At 40.0% G+C, this 20,893-nt stretch overlaps 2 protein-coding genes across 4 annotated transcripts; one reads left to right on the forward strand and one right to left on the reverse strand.

Moving 5' to 3' along the window:
* Window positions 1–96: 96 nt before the first annotated feature.
* pms2 (PMS1 homolog 2, mismatch repair system component) lies at window positions 97–7,027 on the reverse strand. Its single transcript, XM_049015832.1, has 15 exons — window positions 6,773–7,027; window positions 6,396–6,535; window positions 5,922–6,008; window positions 5,720–5,822; window positions 4,692–4,875; window positions 4,225–4,392; window positions 3,924–4,021; window positions 3,457–3,556; window positions 3,263–3,347; window positions 2,923–3,075; window positions 1,991–2,834; window positions 1,534–1,701; window positions 1,044–1,144; window positions 747–916; window positions 97–525 (listed from the first exon to the last, which is right to left on the reverse strand). Exons 1-15 carry the CDS (start codon window positions 6,784–6,786, stop codon window positions 382–384), a joined length of 2,559 nt encoding a protein of 852 aa, XP_048871789.1. The 5' UTR covers window positions 6,787–7,027; the 3' UTR covers window positions 97–381.
* Window positions 7,028–9,635: 2,608 nt separating this feature from the next.
* Window positions 9,636–20,843, forward strand: eif2ak1 (eukaryotic translation initiation factor 2-alpha kinase 1). 3 transcript variants are annotated; one of them, XM_049015836.1, is made up of 15 exons: window positions 9,636–10,059; window positions 11,034–11,201; window positions 11,329–11,465; window positions 11,602–11,645; window positions 11,817–11,916; window positions 12,164–12,244; window positions 12,452–12,548; window positions 13,026–13,080; window positions 13,199–13,529; window positions 13,711–13,810; window positions 14,156–14,262; window positions 18,535–18,646; window positions 18,885–18,964; window positions 19,069–19,302; window positions 20,312–20,836. In XM_049015836.1, exons 1-15 carry the CDS (start codon window positions 9,912–9,914, stop codon window positions 20,429–20,431), a joined length of 1,914 nt encoding a protein of 637 aa, XP_048871793.1. In that variant the 5' UTR covers window positions 9,636–9,911; the 3' UTR covers window positions 20,432–20,836. The 3 variants fall into 3 exon arrangements, with proteins under 3 accessions (XP_048871793.1, XP_048871792.1, XP_048871794.1); XM_049015835.1 differs by having other exon boundaries at window positions 13,196–13,529; window positions 20,312–20,834; XM_049015837.1 differs by lacking the exon at window positions 9,636–10,059 and adding an exon at window positions 10,066–10,759 and having other exon boundaries at window positions 13,196–13,529; window positions 20,312–20,843.
* Window positions 20,844–20,893: the final 50 nt, after the last annotated feature.

Raw genomic sequence — 20,893 nt, forward strand, 5'->3', positions numbered from 1 at the left:
GATAACCGTTAAGTTGAATGTCTGACGGAAAGAGATGATTTATTTTTCTTTGAAATGGAAACAAGACTGACAGCATGAAAAAAACTTGGACAGAAATACAAATAAATGTTTTATTTAACATGAAAAAGAAACCAAAAAGTTATGTTTGAATGAGAAAATATTACAAGATCTCTGTAAAATCTCTCAAAGATGAGCCATCAAAATAATTTGTATCTACTGACTAAAATTTACAGGTGATTTTTTTTCAATGCAAACCCACGTTTTGGTTTAAAACTAAAACACTAAAAGTTTGTATTAATGTAACACGTTTGTTACATGGCAAAATAAAAACATGGGTTGTGATGCATTTCAAAGCATGGCCACCAGGTGGCAGTATAGGCATCAGTCTTGAGTGAGCATGTCCAGGTTGGCGAGGTGTCTCATGGTGGGTCTTCCGTGGGGACAGTTCCATGGCTGCTCAATTTCACCCATGTGTGCTACCAGTTTCCTCATCTCACTGTTCTTCAAGGCCGTGCCAATCATCACCTAATAAGACGGGAGACATTCAGCATCAGGAGACATCACAAACCGCTTAAGAACTGCTCTTCGATTCAGAAGCGTCTTGAACATGGTTAAACTGAAGACACAAAAAATAGAACTTCTGCCTACTGTTTTTAATTGTAATCTCAGTAATTACTCATGTCACATTACAAATATTCCATGTTAACGCAAATACACAGGATAACGATTTAGGTGCTGCCTCTCACCGATTTACGGCAAGCCCTAGAAGCAAACATCTGCCTAACACGGGAAGGTCTGCACATGACCCCAGGGCTGTCGCTCAGCATGAAGATCAACTCCTCGATGTCAGCTGCTCCAAAGGTCCAGTTTTTACTTGTGGGTAGAGAAACCAGCTTCACCCGCTCTGTGACTTGGGCTTTCAAAAGTAAGATTCATACATCAGCAGCGCACTAATGCCAGCGTGCAACTGACTTCAGTGTCAGTAGAGATGCTGACGCTCCAAGGTGCATTTCGATCTGTAAATGAAATTTTGGAATAGATACCTTCCTCATCAATAACGAAATCAAAACCGTTTTTCTTGAAGATTTCCACGTTTTCCATCAGTATGGTCTCACTCACTGCTGTGAGGTGAAGCTTCTGTGGACTGAAAGTAATACATACAAGCAGATGATTACATAAATGATAATTTTAAATAATTTTTATTCAGTTAACTATGTTTATGCCTTAATTACATTACAATGTAATCAACATGGTGAAGCTACAGTAAATCATATTTCATATTCCTTCAATAAACAAACGCTATTAACTAGATGGAGTATTGTTTTGCGTTACTTTACATTTTTGGTGCAAGTATACCAGTTAGGTGAATGGAACAAATTCTGCTTTATTAGCAGAAATGCGCTTAACAGATATCGCCAAAAATATGATCAATGTGTCTCAACAGCTTAAGCAAAGAACTAGTTTAGATGAAAACAAATCCAAACTCATATACTGCATTTATGGATACATCATATGAAGCTCCACAATACTTACGCTATAAGTTTCTGCCCTTGCAAAACCGTGTGCTGTTGCAACATCTCAAAGTTGTATTTTTCATCTGTGGCATGCTGGTCTATCATGAAAATGTCAGATTTTAGTTTGGTGATGATGAATCCAAGGTTGAACTGGCCAATGATCTCCATCTCTTTAAACATGTCTTTACTGGAAGAAATGGAAACAGATTTCTAACATATTTAATCATCCAGCCATAGAGGAGCCTTTCTTTCATGTTTCCCCTAGTAGCTGTAAACCAAAATTTTTACGGAAAAATATATTTATAAAATCTTGAGTCAAAAATTAAGGGTTTCCCAAGTATTATAGCAAAAGTAGTCATATAGATACCAATGCACCATAAACTGGTTTATATTACATAAAGCAGCTTGTTTATGCCAATTTTAAAAGAGTAATTCCACTCCCCCACATAAATGTCCTTCCAAATCTGTAACAATACCTGATTTCCTTCTTCAGCTCATCCTCCGCAGTCTGGTTCTCCCCAGGGCTTATCTTAGCCCTAAAGCGCCTGTACTTCAGCCCTTCACTAGCTCTGTCCTTTCTCTGCTCCTGCAGTTTCCGCAAACGATCTGCTAGATCAGGTAAAGAGAAGCGAAGTGGAACGATTTTTTTTATCATGCTGACTGGGGCATCAAGCTTGATCACACTGGGGGCAGTTTTCGTGCTTGAGACGACAGCCTCTAACTTAAGTCTTTTAGTGTCGGGACTCGAGCTGCAAGGCTCATTGGGTCCACAGGGATCAGCTCCGCTCCAGATAGAGGCCTTCTTGGACACATGATCTTCATTTCCCTTTCCACAGTGGTTCTCACTCCCACTATTGTCAACAGCCTTCTCCTCTGGAGGACTGAATTCTGATCCAGGTTTCAGTGCATTTTCTCCAGTCCCCATCCCCAAGTACAGCTCAGAAAACACACTCCCACTGTTAGTGTCCATGTCACTGTCCCCAGTCAGCTCACTTCCATTGCCTTCTGCCACTGGGCTCTTCAAAAATGATGGCGCTAAGGAGTCCTGTGCATTTCTAGAAGGCTGCTGTATCGTGGTTTTGTCAGCGCTGCTGAAAAAGCACTTTAACTTCTTCTGAGCTCGAGCATGAGGACTAGTTTTACTGCCGTTAGGCTGGTTTTTTCCACCTGCCACCTGGTGCAATGAAAATGCAGCCCTCAGCCCAGCCAAGTTCAAGGAGGACTTCGCGAGGGAAAGAGATGGTTCTGGAAGAACTTCTGTTTCCACAACAGTTTCAGGTTGTTCTACATCAGGAGACTGAATAACATCCTGTAACATGCCTGGAAACACACAATAAACATACTAAACAAACATGTAGATACAGAAATGTGAAAAATTCTTTGTGAATCAAGCAATTATGCTGCTTACTCAGCATAGGCAAGCTCGTGTGGTTAAAGCTGATCTTGTTTACACCGGTATCATACATGGCTACCAGGGAGGTCTTCAGAATGGCTAGCAAAAGCTTTTCTTCTTGAAGGAAGATCTGACGTTTATCAGGGGTAACATTAACGTCAACACGGTCTGAAACAAACAGTGAGGTAAGCATTTTAAATGATTACATTAAATGAACTGTCAACTAATTAGGTGAGGTTATTACACATACCCAGGTATGCAGTATTTGACACAAGGAACACAATGTTGTACAAATAGTCACACTCAAGCTGACATCCAAATAGAATATTTGGTCTGAAATGCTACACTGTTTTACCTGAAGCAACGCAAATATTCAAGACCACGAACGGGTACTGATGTCTGTTAAACATGTGATAAACTTCATTTACAAGCTTGGAAACCTGCAAAATAAAGTGAAACATATGTGATTTATACGAAATATATACATGTATATGTTTTAAGCAACATAAATGGCGTAAACAACCTACATCTGTACTGTCATTCAAGTACCTTTGAGGGGTCACATGGCCGGTCGTTGATAAAGAAGAACTGCCTGTCGGTGGAGCTTCGACCCACACCGTGATCTCCACGTGACACAAACCCTGAGATCCTGCACAGCAATCCGTCTCACATTTAGAAATTATTTTCAGTTGTTCTTTTTTTTTCTTTCGAGAATTGTACTCATAAAAATTGAGAAGCTCCTTCATTAATGTACTCAACATTTCTATAAATACAGAGTGGACATTGATAAATCAAAAAAAAAAATGGTTGGCAAATTGTTTTCATGAAGAGATGAAAGAATTAGCTACCAAACTTACACATAAAGAGTGAATGGTGTGTGAGTGTGCCCTGAGATGGGGTGGCCCCCCATCCTGGGTTGTTCCCTGCCTCGAGCCCATTGCTTCCGGGATAGGCTCCGGACCCCCCCCCGCGACCCAGTAGGATAAGCGGTTTGGAAAATGGATGGATGGACTTACACATAAAGATCAGTGGGTAAGTGTGAGTCACTGAGACCATAGTCTTCCTTGACAGCATCAGTGGGAGAAAACTGCTGAAATGGCAGCAAACTCTGGAGCTAAACAAAGACATACAGGAGCATTAAATTAATAAACACTCTTGAGCCATACTTCACATGCCAATCATAGATACATTTTAGTTATGGGAAATTATTAATGGGGATAAAAAGTTTCATATCATAAAAAACTAAGATTTGTATTTGGCTCTAATTCTCGATCTCTTAAGTCACAAAAGCACGGCAATCACACGTGATTTTCTCACTTGTTTGGGCCCAAAAACAGCTCCAATGTTGTCCCTCATGCTTTGGCTGCCATTGGTGGAAAGCACAACGTTGCGCTTGCCCTGGCCGATCTGGTTGGTGCAGGTTATCCGTACTCCCGTGGAGATGATGCAGTAGGACTGCAGGACCTGAATCATTTTGGCATATTCCTGCACGACACACAGGAATCATGCCGCTGAACTTACATCCCCAAGAAAATACCATGACTTTATCAAAAACCATTTCGGTTGATCTTTAAAAAAAAAAAAACTGAAGTATGAAACCCCACTAATTGAACTCTTACTTTTAAACAAACACTCAAATTTAAAATGAAAACCGACACCAACAGAAAGCAGATGAATATGTGCCAAATCCCAGTACAAAGATTATCTCAAGACAAACGTCGTACGAAGGTTGCCTATTGGCTGGCCACTGGCACACTTCCTTGACACAAAGCTTCCCGCAGCACCTTTCTGACGTTCCGCTGAAATTCCTTGTGACGAACTGGCAGTGTGTAGAAGAGGTTCTGCAGCAGCACAGTGGTGCCCTGCTGCCGCGGGTGGGGGTTGCGCTGGCCGATGCGGCCGTCGTGATCGAAGACGAGACGCGTGCCCACGTGGGCGGACTCATGGCATGTCACCACACTCAGGTCACTGTGGGGCAACATGGACGATCACGAGTGTCACGCAGGAAGACTACCAGAAAAAACACAGCAGAAGCACAAGGGAATTCTCACAAAGAAATATTACACAGACGCTCCTCTACGTACGAACGAGATACGTTCCGAATGGCCGTTCGTAACTTGAAATGTTCGTAAGTCGTTATTCAACATCGTTTTAAGGGTATACGCAAGTACTAAGAACTAGGATGCTGGGAGTACGCACAGTACGCTGCTGCGCGGTGGGAGTAGCGGCCAGAAGTCGTACTAGGAGGAATTTGGTGCGCAGAAAACAAAAAAAGTTGCGGACAGGAAACGGGAGCCCAGTGAACACAATCTGTATTTACTGTCCTCTTCGTTCGTATGTCTGAAAGTTCATAAGTTGAAAGTTTGTAAGTAGAGGAGCGTCTGTATATCCAATGGAAAGAAGGAAGCAGGAAATTCAGGAACAGATTAAACTTTTCATATGCTAAACAAAATTCATCTCACAGTTAAGTATATGATTCGAGGGTCAAAGACACTCAAGAATTAATCACACTACATCAAATGATTATTAACACGGCAATATTTTATATATATTTATCATTACCAGCAATTGTCTGCGAGTCCATTATCTTTGAGCAAACTATTACGGATAATTATAAAATATGCACCCTTTTAAATAAACATTACAGTGCAACTTACATGACAACAAACAGACGTGCCGTGAATGAACCAAAGGTATGGAATGGTAATCCAAGGAGTGCAAATAAACATTAAATTTTCACCCAAGTGAAGCCTCCGCGTGACAATTATAACATTAGGATAACACAATGAGGCATGTCCCAAAAAGCCAATACCTGAGGGCGCACAGGGAACTGAGAGCTTCACCTCGGAAGCCAAACGTTTCTACATGAATGAGGTCGGAGAAATCTTGTAGTTTAGAGGTGTGGTGCTTTAATGCTGCAAAGAAACACAGCACAAAATAGGCATTACAGTACAATTAAAGAACACCATCTATTGACAGTTTATTGATACACTCAATTGAGTTTCGCTACTCACTCAGTCCTTCAAAATTGCCTTCCTCCACTCCCTTTCCATTGTCAGATACTTCTATCAAGTCTGATCCATATTCTTTCAACCGAATCTCTACAAAGCACCAAAGAAAATAATCTGGCAGTTAGCAGCATAAATATTTGAGGATAACCAAATTACTTAAAGATTTCAGACATTAGGCTTAATATGTCAAAACATACTAAAACTAATGCTTTCAAACATGAGTAAGTTTGTTAGATAAGCTAGAGAAAGAGCTTTATTGTCATTTTACTTCAGTACAACAAAATTGTGCTGACATCTGTTCTTGTGCATTAATTGGAAAACAATGACAACATAACCAGAATAGAAAAGACAGAAATAGAAAAACATTAAGATACACAGTACAACTACCTAACAGGTTAAATAATAATGTTTCAGTTATACATACAGCATTAACTATTCACTTGTGCAGAACTTGACGTGCCCACAAAACATACTTGCCTACATTGGTAGCTCCAGCATCTATACTGTTTTCCACCAGCTCCTTCGCAGCTGTAGCCAGGCTCAGCACGACCTGTCCAGAGCAGATCTGGTGCACCGAGTTCCGGTCTATGGGCCTGATTGCTCGAGCTGCTTCAGAACTAGTTTTAAAAAACATGAAATATTTTTGCTCATTACATATAAATCTGTGACCCCGCACTGATATGCGACTGGGAAATGGATTAGTTTAATTATTTATATACTTAGATCACACTAGAATAAATACTGATGCAGTTTACCTATACAAAGTTAGGAATTTGCTCTATTTTGTAAAGATGCTAACGCTAACTGCAGCTTAGGACAAAATACAGCAGCAGAGCTGTAACCTGAGCACTCACCAAGGTTCTGTCATTTCGCATGTAATTTATAAGCAGGCTCTAACCCAGCTAACGTACTAAATAGCAAATGATAAAACCTTAACGAAACCTACAAAATAGTACAAATACTTTTATTCACTACATGGCTACCTATTATAGGTAATTTAAGCTAACAAATAGAAAAATATGTTAGCAGCATTAAAACTACTCGTGGATTCATGTGTGAAAGGCATATAAACATGCCACAATGCGGGTTAAATATTTCACTTCCTAAGGTCACGGTCCTGAATTTTTCAAAATAAAAGCAAAATTTGCGCACACTAGTATTTATTTTCTTTTATGGAATATATTTATGTATTATATAAATTATTTTTGCTATCAATGTATATGCTATAAATCACAAATGTATAGTATAGTGCTTTATTCATTTATTCTTAAATTATGACGTTTTGTGTTCAATATTTGTCTTGGTTATTTCATCATTCTGCAGTTTTACATATTCAATTTCAAACATTTTAGCTTGTAAAGTTCTGATCTTTAAACGAATTCGTACAGACTGAATGGTCTACCGCGTTAATCTCTTGAAGTTCGATTTTTTTTTTCCATATAAATGAGGTGCTAAACATAACAGTAACTTTTATTATGAAACCAACCGTATGGAAACGCCATGGAAACGGCAAACTAACATCTAGCGGGAATATCATGCCGTAAAACTTCTCATTTTAACAATCTACCATTACTTGCTGTATATTTGGAGGTAATGAGATATAACTCAGCGTACCGAAAGAAATACAATATTTGGTTAGTATTTACTGTGCTTTATCGATGACGCTTTCAGAGTTACTGAATTTCGGTCAGCTAGCTGGAGTGAGATTTTTCAATTCGAGACTAGTCTGCAAACACATTTACATGTATGTAAGTTTTACTACCTTGTACAGTAAATAGTCTGTAGGGTTTGCAAACTGACCCAACGCTTTTGATGTAGCTAATTTTAGGTTTATAATGGAATAATACAAATTGCCATATGATTTCTTGCGTGAGCGTTAGTCTGCAAGTGAGAGTTCCGCTCCAGATGTGTGAGGGTTGGCAACCCTGCGCTTTATAATGTGCCTCTTCCAACCGTTTATCCTGGGGTACGTTTTCCAAAAGCATAGTTGCTAACAGCGTTAGCAGCTTACATAGTTTGAACTATGCAGATAGTCAGAATCCTATATCGTGTAACACAGGACACAAGATTGGGGTACTCCGTGAATGAAATCCTGCTCCAAATATTTTCCGATGAATATTAAAAACAAAAACAACACAGATCTTGACTGGAAGTTAGCTGCCTGGTTCTTGTCACCATTCTTAAAAAGCGAAAGCTACAACTTATGCACCTTTGACATGTCTAGTGCAGGCCAGAATGCTGTCAGCAGCAACTATGATCATAAAGCTTCATCACATTTCTTTCAGTGACGTTCATCGTTACAGAACAGACGAGAAACGGCGCATAGCTAATGTTGCACCTTCATACAAACATCTGCAAAGTACAGGCAACCCAGAGACACCTTAGTAAAAGCATATTAAACATATGTCCTGTTTCTGTGAATTTACAGACAAAACAGAAAAGATGATTGCCATGCACAAAAAAGCATTAGTTATTGAAATGAACAGCTTGATGTTACGTAAAAAAAACACACATTTTCTATGGATTTCCACGAGTTCAACCACTTTTTAAAGTTTCCACAAATTTAATCAGTTTGCTGTGACCGTCAAAACTATTAATCGTTTTGTGTTGGTGAAATTTGACGCACTAGAGATGCCGTACATATGATGTAATTATTTGGAGCAAAGACGTCATGGGAGCTTAAAGCGTGTGAAAAAAGACGTGCGAAAACTTTATAATCCAAGGGTATTTCAGTATTTGAATTTATGGAGACCATAACGCACAGTTGCCAGGAAGTGTGCTGTGCGATTTTTTTATTCCATACAACTTAAACTACGTTCAAATGCCGTCTTATTGCGTTTTGCAGCTGGTATTAGAATCAGAATCTTTTTATTCGCCAAGTACAGAGAAGTACAAGTAAATTTCTTTTAATGCGGGTGGTGTCACGGCATAAGTCAATTAATCATACAACATCTAAAAATAAAGACACAAGGACAAATAAGTATGAAAAGTCTTTACAGGAGATGTGCAATGATAATACAAGCACGTGGACAATATAAATAAAATAATAGATAGATAAATGGATGGATGTGAAGTGCAAACAGCTTGGGTGTGGTGCAAATTAGTTCTGTAAAGTAATGAAGCTTGCGCAATGGGTAGTTAGATTATGAGACAGTTTCTCATGAGTCCTTATTATTACAGTGCTCCTGTAAAATATTAGTAATTTACATTTGTGCATTTTGCAGCCCACTCTACGTCCCGCAAATGTCTATTATCCCTGTTATCGAAAGGGGTTTAAACCCTCCACATACTAAAAGACCATCAACACCTGGCTAATTCACTCTAGAAGTTCTAACTTCATTTCTAGATCATAAAACCTTTCTTGGTTTCAGTCATCAATTATTATCGAGTTAAGCACGTCAAAAAAAAAAAAAAACAACCAATTTTCCTTAATCATAAAATCACTTCCATGACCCTAATACGTCTTACTGGAGTTTCATCATGTTGTCTTATTTTACAGTAGGAACCGTCTAAAATTGTTCAACGAAAAGGAAAAGTGTAAACCCAAATGGTGAAACTAATCATATTCTGTAAATATAAATAACAGAATGTTACTCGAATCGCAATCGTAGCGTAAATAATTGAATTAAATATGTCGTTAACCAGTGTAATTTTCAAGTAAAGTACTAATTTGTAAAAATAGTCCCGTTTTACGTTTTATTTTTAATGCAAGTTCTACACGCACCCTTATTTCATGCTGGTATGGAGTAATGCTGCATACACTGAGGTAGCTGCCTGTGAAATGTGAGTTTGAATCCGGTAAACTGTAGTTGACTTTCCCGATAAAATTTACGAAACTTAGTTAACGATGGCTGAAGAGGGCATGATTAAAAATAATCCGTACAGTATGTAATTTTCTTTTTAAATCTAACTGATCCCGACCCACCTACTCGGCTAAATTTAGCTTAGCTAACCAGCATTTCGTTGAACGTCGGTTGCTGGTTAACCGAGATTATGTGGAGCGGTGAAGGCAAACCGACTGAGGAAAGTTCAAGTAACGACCGCATACTAGTTCGCAGGAATGTAGGCTACAAAAGTAGGAGATTCAGTGGAAACGTCTTTGAGTTACCGAAAGAAGACGAGGAAGACCTTCAGTTTGACAGTAAGTAGCAGGTCACCAGACTGGAGTAAGTCTCTCAGAGTACAGTACTTGTGTTCAAGGTTGTATGGGCTCACCCTCGTCATGAAACTGTGTATCTCCTCATAACTTTTCAGTTTTTACTTTGTCGCTATATTGGTATCAGTCATGACGGTGTAATTCTTTTGCCACATATTATTGCTGCTAATTGTTTGTTATGGTCTCCATGAATTCAAATACAGGAGTACCTTTGTCTTTTTTCATTCGCTTTAAGCACCTATGACGTCTTTGTTCCGAATTAAATTGTCACACATACCACATGCTAATGTTGCCGTCACAGAGTAATTTTATTATCGCTGCGGAAATTGTTTGTGATTGACTGTACAGTGCACAACCTTACAAAAAATGATTGTGTGAGTTTAATGTTGTGTAGTATGTACCTGCATTCTACAGTATGCATAAACTGCACGAGGAACTGTTTATTATGCCTCTGTCTATGTTTTCATAGCCCTTGTTGTGGGGCAGGGCTGTGGGAGTGCTCTACCGGTCATGTTTTAGACTGATAAGCCTCACTTATTAACATGACCGAGGCGAAAACAGGAGGTGTTATTTAGACGTTGATTGAATGTTCAGCTGCGTTTGAATGTTAAGTCAGCATATAATTAAGCGATGGCACAAGAGAATAAAGATATTTTTCAGTTGATTGCTAAAGTCATTGCCGAAGGTAAGGCAACCTTTTAATTTGCATGTATAGTGAGGGCAGTATGTAGCCTTGTCTTCTAATCATGCACAGCATAATATATGACCATGAGTCTTTATTATGAACTTATGTAGTATTGGGGCACACTGACTCTGAAGCTTGACCTAGGAAGCGCAGAGCACAAGGCAGTGGACAGCTTGCATGGGATCCTAATATGTGGAATGCAGTGAATTTGTTGGAACACAGTCTCCTTTGGTGTAACTAAATGACATTCCTCCTGTGCTTCTTTTAAATGTAGCTTCGGACTCTGCTGAAAATGGCGAGGTACTCATTTCTGGTAAACAGTACCTGTCCATCCAGGATTTTGCCTCCACAATTCCCAACCACCTGCTGTTAGGTTCCCTCCTAGAGCATTTGTGTTTTGTCTATGAGAAAGATCAGCAGCGATCACGTATGCTTTTCAAAGGTTTGTACCCCTTCAGAATAGTTTTGTTTTGAAAGTGCATTATCTATATGCTCATGAACGCAGCAGTAATACATGACCTGATATGATATCTGTCATTTCTGTTGCAACACTTTGCCTGTTCGCTCAGTGATTGGACAGCGGTTGGCAGCGATGAACCTGCTCTCTCCGCTGGCCGTAAGCGATGAGTTCAGCACTGTGAGGCTCCAGCACAACAGGGCCTTTGCTGAGCTGCTGCATGCCGCCAGCACTTCCCTCTTCCACCAGGTAGTATATAAATGTGGCATGCTTGGTTGAAATTCGCTTCCATAGAGCATGTTTCAGTTACAGGTGGAGTCCCTCATTTAAAAGATAAAGAATATTTCATTGTCATTCCAAAGCGAGTGTTTTTCTTTGCTTCTAGGACCATAGGTATTTAAATACAGATAATCAGAGCCTCAAGACAAGGTAGGAACTCTGACTTTGTGGCAAGATATTATGGCATTAATTTATTGAAATATTCAAGCTCTTAAGTGTAAAATTATATGTGTATTATTTGTGTATATTATCACGAAGGTTAATCATTTAAGTAAATAATTTAAAATGTGCTGTGTATTTTGCATTGTTTTCTTGTTTTAGACCAAAAGATGGTCTTTTCCAAGCTCAGACATCTCGCTACCTCAGTGAGTTTGAGGAAATATGTGGACTTGGCAAAGGATCGTATGGAAAGGTTTTTCAGGTATTGTTGTATTGTCAGACATTTTAAAAATGGATTTGATAAATGTTAATAAAGGCAAAATGGATAGTTTATTGAGTCATCGGTGTTGTTTGAGACTCTAGACTCGAAATTCTTTGTTGGATATGTGCAGTGGGTTCTTTGGGATGCCTTTTCATTCAGCTAACCGTGCTGAACAATACAGACAGTACAAAAATAGTAAATATATGAGTAAATTGTACGGAAAGAGTAGTTTGTCTTGTGCCCATAGGTGAGGAATAAATTGGATGGCCAGTTGTATGCAGTTAAGAAAATTCTGATAAAGCATGTTACAAGAGAAGACTGTAGAAAGGTATGTATGTGTGTCTGTGTTTATTCTCATTCATTAATTTATTTATCTGTTTTGATGGACAGCCTTTCCGAGCAAATACCATTATGTTCATCGGGTACCAGAAACAGAAATCTGAGTTGTCGAAAGTCACATTTGTGAATAATTGAATGGTCAAAACTCGTGCGTTGATCATCCAGACTGAATCATGTTACTCATGTTTTGTTCCAGGTGCTTAGGGAGGTGAAATTGCTGTCTAGCGTACAGCATCCTAACATAGTGGGTTATCACACAGCCTGGATGGAACATGTGCAGTCTTCAGAGGAAAGTGAGCAAACATTCTGCATGTACACATTTTTATTTTATTTTTTCATTACCGTATTTATATCCAGCACACACAGTAATTTGTATCATGTTAATAATAATCATTGATACTTTATTGATCCCCGTAGGGAAATTGTCTTTATGCCTCCCTCAACTTGCTCTTTGTAGAGTAAGCTGTCCGCGAAGGGCAGCCACCTGCTGGGGCGCCCAGGGAGTCGGGGGTTAAGGGCAATCTATATATGTATCTGTAATTTGCACTTGTAACACAAGAGATTTGGTTGCTATATTTATTCAAACAGAAACGCACATTATTTTTATTACTGTGGAAATTCTCGGCTTACTCTATTCATATTGTTGTGATGTTTTCTGACTTCTGTAGCAGCATTAATAATAAATCATCATGCTACATAAGTGATTCGAGAAGGTGTACAAATACATGCTAACAGCTCACTCATGATACTTCCATCACTTTTTCTTTCAGACCCAAAATCTGTCATTTCTAATTTACCAGCATTGAAACCATCATCAATGAAAGAGTAAGTGGTGTCACTTGTTTAAATCAGCAGCCTTTTGTATTAAAAATGCATTTTTTTCAAAACAAATACTAGGGCATGAGAACCGTTTCTCATGAGTTCCTTTGGTTTTTTGCAGCAGTGATGGTTCCTCTATAGTATTTGAAAGCTCCTACTGCCCAGAAGCTAACATGCAAGACTCTCTGAAGGAAGCTAGCACAGCAGAAGGTGTACCTGGAAGCACACCAGAGCAGAGTGAAGCGGTGTGCTCCAAAGGCAGGAGCACTATGGATAACTTTGTGCCTTGTGTGTTTCTGGGGGATCCGCATGTAACGGCGGTGAACGGCTGCCCCGTGGCCAATTGGGATGGCTCTGCGTTGACAGAGGGCCAGTCAAATAGGAGCATGTTTGAGTTAAACAACTCTTATTTTGAAACAGACAGTCACCAGTGCAGTGACAAGCATACCCAAAAGGTATTACCAGCGCTCAGGATAACTCATCATTGTGATGCTATGACAATTATGCATCCCATTGAACTTTGTTGAAATTATGTATGATTTAAGAAACATGTTAAGCCCATCTGGCCATTTTAAATGACTACTATACCCAATCATATTCCTGTTTTCCCAAAACCCACATCGCTGTATTGAGCAGATGCAGCTCCAGCTCATGCTGTACATCCAAATGCAGCTGTGCAAACTCTCTCTGAGGGACTGGATCCTGGAGCGGAACCAGGGCAGCACTTCCCCATCAGGTAAGAGTGTCATGCTTCTCTTTACCTCCCCAAACTCTAGCACTTTAAATCTGAATTGAGATTAAGGTGTTTTTTCATCACTGGACAGTCCAAACTGTCTGAGGAAAAATAGCTTGATTGGTCCCACACAGATCCAATATGTTTAAACATGTTAATAAAAGAGAGACTCAGTTGTAAAAAAAGTAACATTCAAACTTGACAGTCCTTGATCCACGGCCCATTGGTGAATGTAGAGGCTCATCAGTGTAATAAATGAGCATACCCATGCTGTTTGTCCTAAACGTGTTCAGAAACATTCGGAAACGGGTGGTAAATGTGGTAAGGATTTTTTTTCATAAATTTTAGATCCTTATGGGAGTGTAGATGTGGAAAAAACATTCAGAATTCTCCGGGCAATACTTGAAGGAGTGGACTATATCCATTCCAGAGGAATTATGCACAGAGACCTCAAGGTAAGTTCTTTGGATTTGAGTTGCACTTTCTTTAATTTCATGAGGGTGATTTCAAGGAGGTAGCACTGTTGCCTCACACCTCTGGGACCCGGGTTCGAGTCTCCGCCTGGATTACATGTGTGTGGAGTTTGCATGTTCTCCCCATGTCGTCGTGGGGTTTCCTCCGGGTACTCCGGTTTCCCCCCACAGTCCAAAAACATGCTGAGGCTAATTGGAGTTGCTAAATTGCCCATAGGTGTGCGTGTGAGAGTGAATGGTGTGTGAGTGTGCCCTGCGATGGGCTGGCCCCCCATCCTGGGTTGTTCCCTGCCTCGTGCCCATTGCTTCCGGGATGGGCTCCGGACCCCCCGCGACCCAGTAGGATAAGCGGTTTGGAAAATGGATGGATTTCAAGGATGAGCTTGAATTTAATTAGCCGGTGACACATGTAGCGAGGTCAGCTTGTAGAGTTTACTCCGTGTAGTCGTTATGGATATCAGGATTTGAGCCAGGGAATGTCATCTCTGATGGCCAATCCCAGCCTCTACACAAAGTCAAATAACATATTAGGCATATGTCAGATTTAATCTGAACCCCTCTCTATAGTGCTGATGTACATAGATTCTACATATATGCAGAAGGGTCAGGGTTTGATAGAAGAGGTGCAGTAGCACAGAAGCACAATCACCTGGGAGTGATACTCTGGAATCAGCAGTGTGTTGGGATGGAATCCTTGTTTATTCAGTTCAATTCAACTCAGTTTTATTTATAAGCACATTTTCACAACATTGCATTGCCTCAAAGTGTTTTACATTATCCCTGCCCAAAGCCCGCAGTGAGCATCCCAGAGGCAAGTGGCAAGGAAAGTCTCCCTAGAAGGAAGAACCCTTGGGAGGAACCAAACTCAAAGGAGGGGCCCATCCTCCAGGGGCAGGCAGAAGTAGTGAAATGAGTCCCAATTCACGCTGTTCAAAGATTAGGATTTGAGTCTCAAAGCTGGGAGCAGGCAGGTGATGGCTGGCAGGTGCTGGTGTTGCTTCTAATGGCAGGATGAACAGTGGTACAGCTACAGGGCATACAGGAGAGACATTACAGGGACAAGGGCAGGCGGGCCAGAAAGACGCCACAGGTAGTAGAGGCGTCATGGGAAGCAGGGTATGCAGAATATCTTGATATTTTGGGGTCTCCTAGCAGCACACCACAAGAAGGGTAGGGGAAATAAAATATTCAGTTAGTCAAAGTAGGGGAGACTAGAGGCAGTGCAAACAGTTAGGTGAATGCAATATGTAAGCTGCAACAGATAGGACTAGAGTAGTATAAGTAGGAGGAAGAGGCAGGTGGGAACGCAGGCATGGGGAGTCCCTGAAACGTCAGCACGAGGAGGTGTGAAGTTATATTGACAGCATTGACAGTTCAGTTCATCCAAAGCCAATTGCACCGATCCACACCCAGCTCTACACCTCACACTATGGGTCGAACTGGGAGTGAGCAGTTAGCTATAGCTAGAATTACAGTCCCTATAAGCTAGATGAAATGTGTGTTTTTAGTCTAGACTAGAATATTGTGTGTGAACCTGAATCTTGCACATCTGCTGGGAGACTGTTCCACTAGGGAGCGCTGTAAGAGAATGCTCTGCAGCCTGCCATAGTTCTTTCTACTCTAAGTACTAATAGATATCCTGCTCCTTGAGATTAAAGAAAGTGTGGAGGGTTGTTAGAGAATATAAGTTAGTAGCAGTATTTTGTAGTCAGTCTGAAACTTAACTGGAAGCTAGTGAAAGAAGTGTAGAACAGGGCTAATATCACATTTTTTAGGTTTTGTAAGGACTCTGGCTGCTGAATTTTGTACCAACTGAAGTTTATGTAAGGATCCAGATGGGCAACTAGAAAGGAGAGCATTACAATAGCCTAGTCTGGAAGTTAAAAAGGCATGTATTTATAATTTTTTTCTGCATCATGAAAGGACAGCATCTTGTGGAGCTTGGCCATGTTCCATAGATGGTAGAATGTAGTTATAGTACTACTGATCTGCTTATTGAATTGTGGACTTAAGTAAGGTATGTAAATGCCGAAAAGCTGGTGCCTGTCATCCAATGTCCTGTACTGACATAGTTTGTTCTTGTTAATTTTAACTTAAATGAAATGGTCACTTTTATTTTCAGGAAGAAAATGAATTGTTTAGATTAAATTAAATAGTTAAAGGTAAAATAGTTGATAGATTAATTGATAGAAAAATAGTCGTAAGTGGCAGCCCTAAAACACATAAAACAAACAGTAGTGGGCCGGCCCAACACTTGTCCCTGTGGTCCCTGTCCATGTTTCACTTAGGTCTAATTGCCGAAGTAACTGCTATCACAGGTTAACCTTACGCTCTAGGAAAAGGAATAGGCAGAGGCGGTGTATGCATTGACATCAGTGCCATACTCAACGTGGAGGTTTACAACCTTTTGGTAGCCCACCTGACAGGCCTCATGCAGTGGAGTCGGCCTGCCTTCCTGAGCCTGCCTGGCATGGCTGCGTGCACCGACAGTTCATCAATGTAAATCAGGCCAGGGGACAGGACTTGTCCAGCCTTTTCATCTGTGGCTGAAACAGCCCCGTGGAGGGCCATGAACCTTGACCACTCAATGGCGGTTTTGGCATCCGCTCCAAACTGAATGGGGCTGAAGGTCATTCAGAATACAGCAGGGTTGGTAGGCTTCTTGCCTTCCTGTAGGTAACAGCCAGGTGCATGGGAAGAATGCTGAGGTTCTTCATATGAACAAAGGGAGACATGTTTATATTGATGGAGACAGAAAGGATGTTTAGGAATAAGAAATTAGCAAAGACTATTTTTATATTTCATCAGAGGTCAAGCAAATAAGCTTGCTCCGTGTGAACTGTTTCCTAAGAACCAGTACATATCTTCCTTCCCATGATACATTTGTTTTAAATTTCTACATGGCAAAGTATATCGCTTGTAATATTTTTAGAATTACAAAGCAGGTTGTCCCAGTTATCCATGTACTTTACATATGTGCAGAATCCATCCATTTTCCACTGCTTATCCGGGGTCAGGTCGTGGGGGGGCAGCAGTCTTAAGCAGGGATGCCCCGACCTCCCTCTCTCCAGCCACCTCCTCCAGCTCCACCAGGGGAATACCAAGGCGTTCCCAGGCTGGCTGAGAAATATAATCTCTTCAGCATGTCCTGGGTCTGCCCTGGGGCCTCCTCCTGGTTAGACATGCCTAAAAACACCTCCCCAGGGAGCTGTCCAGGAGGCGTCCTAGATAGACGTCCGAACCACCTCCACTGGCTCCTTTTGATGCGGAGGAGCACCGGCCCTACTTTGAGCCCCTCCTGAATGTCTGAGCTCTATTTCACTTGTTGAGAAGAGAATTCTTTTCAGAACATTTATTATTTTTCAGAACATAATCAATGGCTAACATATTTTTAGTCAAGATTGTAAAACAGTAAGGATCTGAAGGGCAGGTCATCTAAATTCCAACTGTCTGAGGTATCATTGTGTAATTAACCAAAATTAATTTATATTTACATATCGTTTCATAAAGGGGATGAATTATAACTCGTAGCTTCAAGCTTATCTAGGCTAAGCCAGCATCCACAAACATGAAGCAAGGCGGGGCTTTAACCAGCTCGGCTTACTATCTTTTCCCTACAGTTTTTTACCAAGTCATGTTCACTTGGAAAGGTAACCGAGGTTATTCAAAACCATGTAGACTAACCTAAACCTAACCTAAAGCAAATTTTGTCACTTTTCAGAGTATTGTTTGGTCAGATATTTCAAATGTATTTTCAAGCAACGTGCCAAGGTCTATTCTTAATGCATAAATTATATAAATACTGCATTTATGATTACCTGTTTGTGGATGGTGATGCATAACATACATAGTTTCTATATCTGAACTGTTTGTTAACAAAATGGTGTTACGAGTTTGGATGTTGAAAACTTCTCCTTTAGCTATTGGATCGTGCAACTGAAGCTCCCGTTAATCATATTCAGTATGGTGGCACACACAATTAGTGTTATTCTGGTCTATGGTTTGTTTATAATGTAAACAATACCTGATATGAAGCGATACTTTAATATAACCCATCAGACAGCCTTTCCCACAAGAAACATTCAGTGCAAAAAACATGTTTGCAAAAGATGACCATAATGAAGATAACATTTTTAAAACCATGTCATTACCATATCAAAGCTCATCATCACTTGTTAGTACTCTCTGATGCATTATCGGGGTCACATTGTATTTCCTTATTTAATTACAATAATGAGATGGTTTGTTTTTCAGCCTAGAAATATTTTCCTACATGGACCTGACTGCCACGTGAAGATCGGAGACTTTGGGCTCGCATGCAGAGACATAATAGTGGATGCTCAAGATTGTGAGCCCAGTGCCAGTTGTAAGATCTCTATTAAAAATCTAATTTTACTTAACCAGTTCCTAATAGATTATACATTTGTGTGATGTATTATTGTCGAGATGGCATCAGACCACATAGCTAACAATAACATTGCTATTAAGCTTACTTCTCTATTATTAAATTGTCGACATTTAGACAGGCGTGCCATGCCTTTTCCAGGAGAGCTGGGGCAGTGACGTTTACAGCAGCAGCACTGTAATATCATTTTATGTTCCAGGCTCCTTTCACACCTCTGGAGTAGGAACATTTGTGTATGCTGCACCAGAACAACTAAAGGGCTCCAACTACGATTCAAAGGTATGGCCTTTATATCTTTAATCACAGGGTATTATTTAGACGACAATAATGAGCATGCAAATTGTCCCACAATGTAAATACTTATCTGCCTCTGTTCTCTGCAGTCTGATATGTACAGCATGGGGATAGTTGCTGTTGAGCTTTTCCAGCCTTTCGGGACCGAGATGGAGCGTGTGCATACACTGGAGGATGTCCGCCGAGGGAAGGTCCCCAGTGGCTTCTCAGAGCAGTGGGCCACGCTTAGCGGTTACATCAGTCTGCTGACCAGCCCGGAGCCCTGCCGACGGCCCAGTGCAGCCCACCTACTGCAAAGTGAGCTCTTTCATGACAAAAACAGGGTAGGTCTCCTGATTTCCCAAGCTTAAATAATAAAAAGGCAGACTCGTACTGTTCTTCAAAGTAATTTCAACACTTTTATTTTGTTCATTTTCAGTCATTTATAAGGCTAAATTTGAAGTGAAAAGACTGCTTTGATGTATAGTACATTTTACATTATTTGGAAGATTTTAATTGAAGACTTTAAAATGCATTTGAGTCCTTTAGTCAGTTTAGTAAATATGAAAACAGAACACTTAATATTGAGCACATTCACTTTTTAGTCTACATTAATCTCATGTCAGTGACAAGAATTTAATTGTGATATTTCACTACTCATTTAACGTGTTACATTCTAATTTTTTGTTAATTTTTGTTTACCTTCCTTAGAACAATTTTTGTTTGTTTTTCTCATTATATAACATTGTTTGTTGTTGGTATGAATGTGGGGTTAGGGTTTTCGACGGGATTAGCATTCTGAAAAAAAAGAAAAAGAATTTTCCATTGGAATTAATAAAGTTAAACCAATGCTCAAATAACACTTTCATGCATGTAGAAAAATGATATTGAACCAGTTAACACTTTCTATGCAACTACAAACATTTTTGATGTGCTTATTTAACAGATTCTGGTCAGTACCTGACCAATGCACACTACCATCTAGACCAGTTTTTTCCAATCTGGTCCTCTGGAATCTATCAGGAGCTGGGGGGAGCAAAAACATGGACTGTAAGGGGGGGGGGGTCCCCGAGGACTGGGTTGGGGAAACACTGATCTAGACCAAACTTTATCAGTAGCAAGCATTAGAGGGACAGTCAGTCAGAAACCCAAAAGTATATAGCATGTTGCATGTTTCTTAATGTCAGCTTGACAGTGTTGGAATGTTCTGTTGCCGACATGTAATCATTTTCCTTTGTATGTTCAAAGTGTACTGCAAAGAAAAATAACCTTGTTGTTTTGGATCCTTTTGACTGAATGAAAACCAACGCAGAAACACTGTGATGTGCTGTCTCATGCATTTCGCCCTTTAAGGTTATCCATAATTTGCAAAGGAAGGTTGAGGAGCAAGAGGAAGAGATTGTGCAGCTGAAGAAGCAAATCAGTGAACTGCAGAGCACTCAGGATGCATTACGACAGCTGGGTCCAACCTGAACAGAGCCTATGAAACTCCACTCAGATTCATGTTGTTTACTTATGTAAATAATTTAGTGCAAATGGTTATATATATATAACATTATTTGTATTTAACTATGTGCTATATTATCTTTTAAAAAGTGTAAAATGTGAAACTTCACATTGCAGGAATTTTTCTTTTACCTCAGTGATAAAAAAAAAAACCTCAGTGCAAGTTCTTTGCCTTATGTGTTTTACTTTTTCGAACCACACGACGGCGTTTGTAGCATGTGTAGACCAAATAATTTTCGCAGTCCACTTTCAATACAGTACAGTAACATTTCGATTGTTGCACCTGAAAACTTGCTGTCTATAATTCCATATTTACATAACCAAAGTAGAATAATTATAATTACCTAGATAAATTTTTGTTGTTCAAGCTTTGCATAGACTGCGACTAAATTAAACGAAAAAAAGATCACATTACAAAAACAAATTCGA

This window comes from Brienomyrus brachyistius, chromosome 5, assembly GCF_023856365.1.
Source record: "Brienomyrus brachyistius isolate T26 chromosome 5, BBRACH_0.4, whole genome shotgun sequence".
Taxonomy (NCBI): domain Eukaryota; kingdom Metazoa; phylum Chordata; class Actinopteri; order Osteoglossiformes; family Mormyridae; genus Brienomyrus; species Brienomyrus brachyistius.